Source organism: Silene latifolia, chromosome 11 (genome assembly GCF_048544455.1).
Source record: "Silene latifolia isolate original U9 population chromosome 11, ASM4854445v1, whole genome shotgun sequence".
In the NCBI taxonomy this organism is placed as follows: Eukaryota; Viridiplantae; Streptophyta; class Magnoliopsida; order Caryophyllales; family Caryophyllaceae; genus Silene; species Silene latifolia.
In genome coordinates this window covers 196,309,500-196,312,334 of record NC_133536.1, presented here as the reverse complement: position 1 = coordinate 196,312,334, position 2,835 = coordinate 196,309,500, and the positions used below count along the sequence as shown (strand labels likewise).

The 2,835-nt window shown below is 39.9% G+C and overlaps 1 protein-coding gene across 1 annotated transcript; it reads right to left on the bottom strand.

The window, feature by feature from the left end:
- Nucleotides 1-313: 313 nt before the first annotated feature.
- LOC141614584 (uncharacterized) lies at nt 314-880 on the bottom strand. The gene has a single exon (XM_074433331.1). It carries the CDS (start codon nt 878-880, stop codon nt 314-316), a length of 567 nt encoding a protein of 188 aa, XP_074289432.1.
- Nucleotides 881-2,835: the final 1,955 nt, after the last annotated feature.

Genomic DNA, 2,835 nt, shown 5'->3' with positions numbered 1-2,835 from the left:
CCTAGAAACCACAAAAGAACTAACGAGATGGCCACTAAATCCAGCTTACATCCTCATCCACAGTTTGTAAACTAAGTAACCGTTGATACATGACAAACTTAACATAAGTAAACAGTTGATGAGCCGTTTTCTTCGTTCCATGGAAAATACGGGTGTTCCTTTCATGCCACAGGATATAAATCGAGGCAATCAAGGCACACCTGCACGCTCTTTTCCACAAGCTTTGCCCCCTAATATGAGTCTTGTACCAGGCAATAAGACGTGGGAGCGAGAAAAGAAAACACCCAAGTTTAGTCCAGGCAGAGACAAGCTTTCAGAGAGCTGCAGAAAACAGACACTTGAAGAAGAGATGATTAATGTCTTCCCCAGCTGCTTCACACAAAGAACATCGAGTGATAATCATTAGCCCTCTTTTGTTCAAATTATCAATAGTTGGCAGAGAATTTTGGAAAACAAGCAAACTGATAACAGCATGTTTAGGGACACAAAGGCTATCACACAAGATATTAGCCCATCTCACCTTTGGCTGCTTATCCCGTACAAGTTCATAAATGACTGAACCAGGGAACTTACCCACCACATCCCCTGCAAGAACCAGTTGTGCATCCTCAGTTGTCCCCATTAAAGCTAAAAACCAATCCCTTACCTTTAGAATATTAGACCAATACCAGGAATCAGAGCTCTTAAAGGGGAGTTGCCAGAAGCTGCCATTCTGTATAACATAGGCTTTAACCCATTGAACCCATAAACTTTGTGGCTTATGATCAAGTTTCCATATCCATTTCAGCAGTTGCGTTTTGTTCCATGTCAAGACCTCTTTGATGTCTAGTCCACCTTCAGTTCTGGGGTAACAAAAACTAGCCCAACTCTTAAAAACCATACATCTTGAACCACATTCATAACCCCAGAAAAATCGACTACAAATCTGGTGGATGCTTTTTACAATCCCTTTAGGAAGAAGAATGCTAGCTCCCCAAAGTTTTGTAACCAAAAAATAACAGAATTAATTAGCATTGCTTTCCCAGCATAGCTCAGAGAACTTGCAGCCCAGTGAGAAAGCTTCCAAGTTATCTTATCCAAAAGAGGTTGAAACACGGATTGGGTCAATCTAGCAGGAAATAAAGGAATGCCTAAGTACCTGAATGGGAAATCCCCTTGAGTGTAACCAGTGGCATGAAGAATAGTGATACCGTCGTTTTAGTATCAAAAATAATATTTATAAAACCAAATTACTAAAAGGTAGTAATAAGGGTCGATCCGCAGGGAGGCAAGATATCTGTTTTAACGGTTCGTTTATTCGGTCACAAGTGGGGGTTTTATATAATTGGTTTTCTAAACTACGAGTTCGAGAGAGTAAGAGAAAAACAAGGGAAGAGGGATAGCTAAGACAGTCGGTTCACCATGATTAATCAGTTTAGCAATCTAGGTCTAAGGTCAAGCAAATAGATTTATGGGGTAACGAACGTAACCTTTCGGTCCTTAATTCGCCCTAAAACACAAATAGCTTAGCTTTCGCCCTCACTACCGTGCCCTAATGTATCGCTACGAGTCTCACCCTATCCAATCTTTCGATCTAGGACGAGGTTTACTAAGGTTTATAATCTAATTGCGTCGACTCAATTAAACTATAGCAATTAAATGTAGCGACAACAACATAAATCATACGAGCATTATCATAATAAATTGATTACTAATCTAACAAGATCATGAATCCCCTATTGTCTTAGCAAGAGAATTAGCAATGCATAATTAAAGAATAAAGCATAAAAGAAGGGGAAGAAAATACCGAAATGAATTAAGAATAGAATAGAGTTTCAAGATCCAGAATAAGAAAGGGTCGAAAGCGGAGAAGAGCTCGATCCCGTCTGTGTATCTCATGTGTTTGGCGTGCAAGCCTATTTATAACAAAATAATGACTTGCTAAACCTAAATAACAAAACAGGCCAAGCCCGTCAAAGATTGTTGCTCGATCGAGCACTTAAGGCTCTCGATCGAGTGATATTCCTTATCATTCCTCTCGATCGAGAACAATTCCTCTCGATCGAGGACTTCTTTCCCTTTAATCACTCGATCGAGAAGAAGTAGCTCTCGATCGAGCAAATGGGCTCTCGATCGAATAGAAATAGTTCTCGATCGAGCACTTCTCAGCGCGTAATTCCTGCTTCGCGCACTGAACTTCAAACGGCTGCCATTTCTTCGTTACTTGTCCGAATCAAGCGATTTTTGTGGAGTTGGAAAGCTAAGAGGATAAGCTTTCATCTCCAATTCGAATCACCTGAATATACGTTGTAGAACTCGAGATATGGCTCCTCAAATTAGGCACTAGTAATTTGGAGTTCTTGTTTTGCTCGCCTAGCTTCTTTACTTCCGCGTGCATCTCAAATCAATAGTTCCCAAGCTTCAATTCAACTCATCTCCTAAATGCATGCCTAGGGACATGTTTTAGGCTTGATTTACTCCTTTCTGGCTCATACCTGCAAATATGACAAGAGAACCCAAAGTAGACTATTCGGGGCATATTCGTAGCAAATTACTACTAAAATAGCATAGAAATGTGTGCATAAATGGCCTATAAAGACTATGTAAAATGCACACATCAAACTTCCCCAAACCAAACCTTTGCTTGTCCTCAAGCAAGCTAAATGCAACTAACTAATGAGCTAAATAGAAAGGAACAAAAACTAGGACAAGCTGAAACCGTTTACTCAAACCGATTTAATGCAAAAGAGTCCACTACTAATAGCGCAATAACAAAGCAAACGAATTTATACATATCTCATAAATAGTTGAACTTTTGACCTTGCAAGACTTTCAAAATTGGACTCTCCCGGGTCA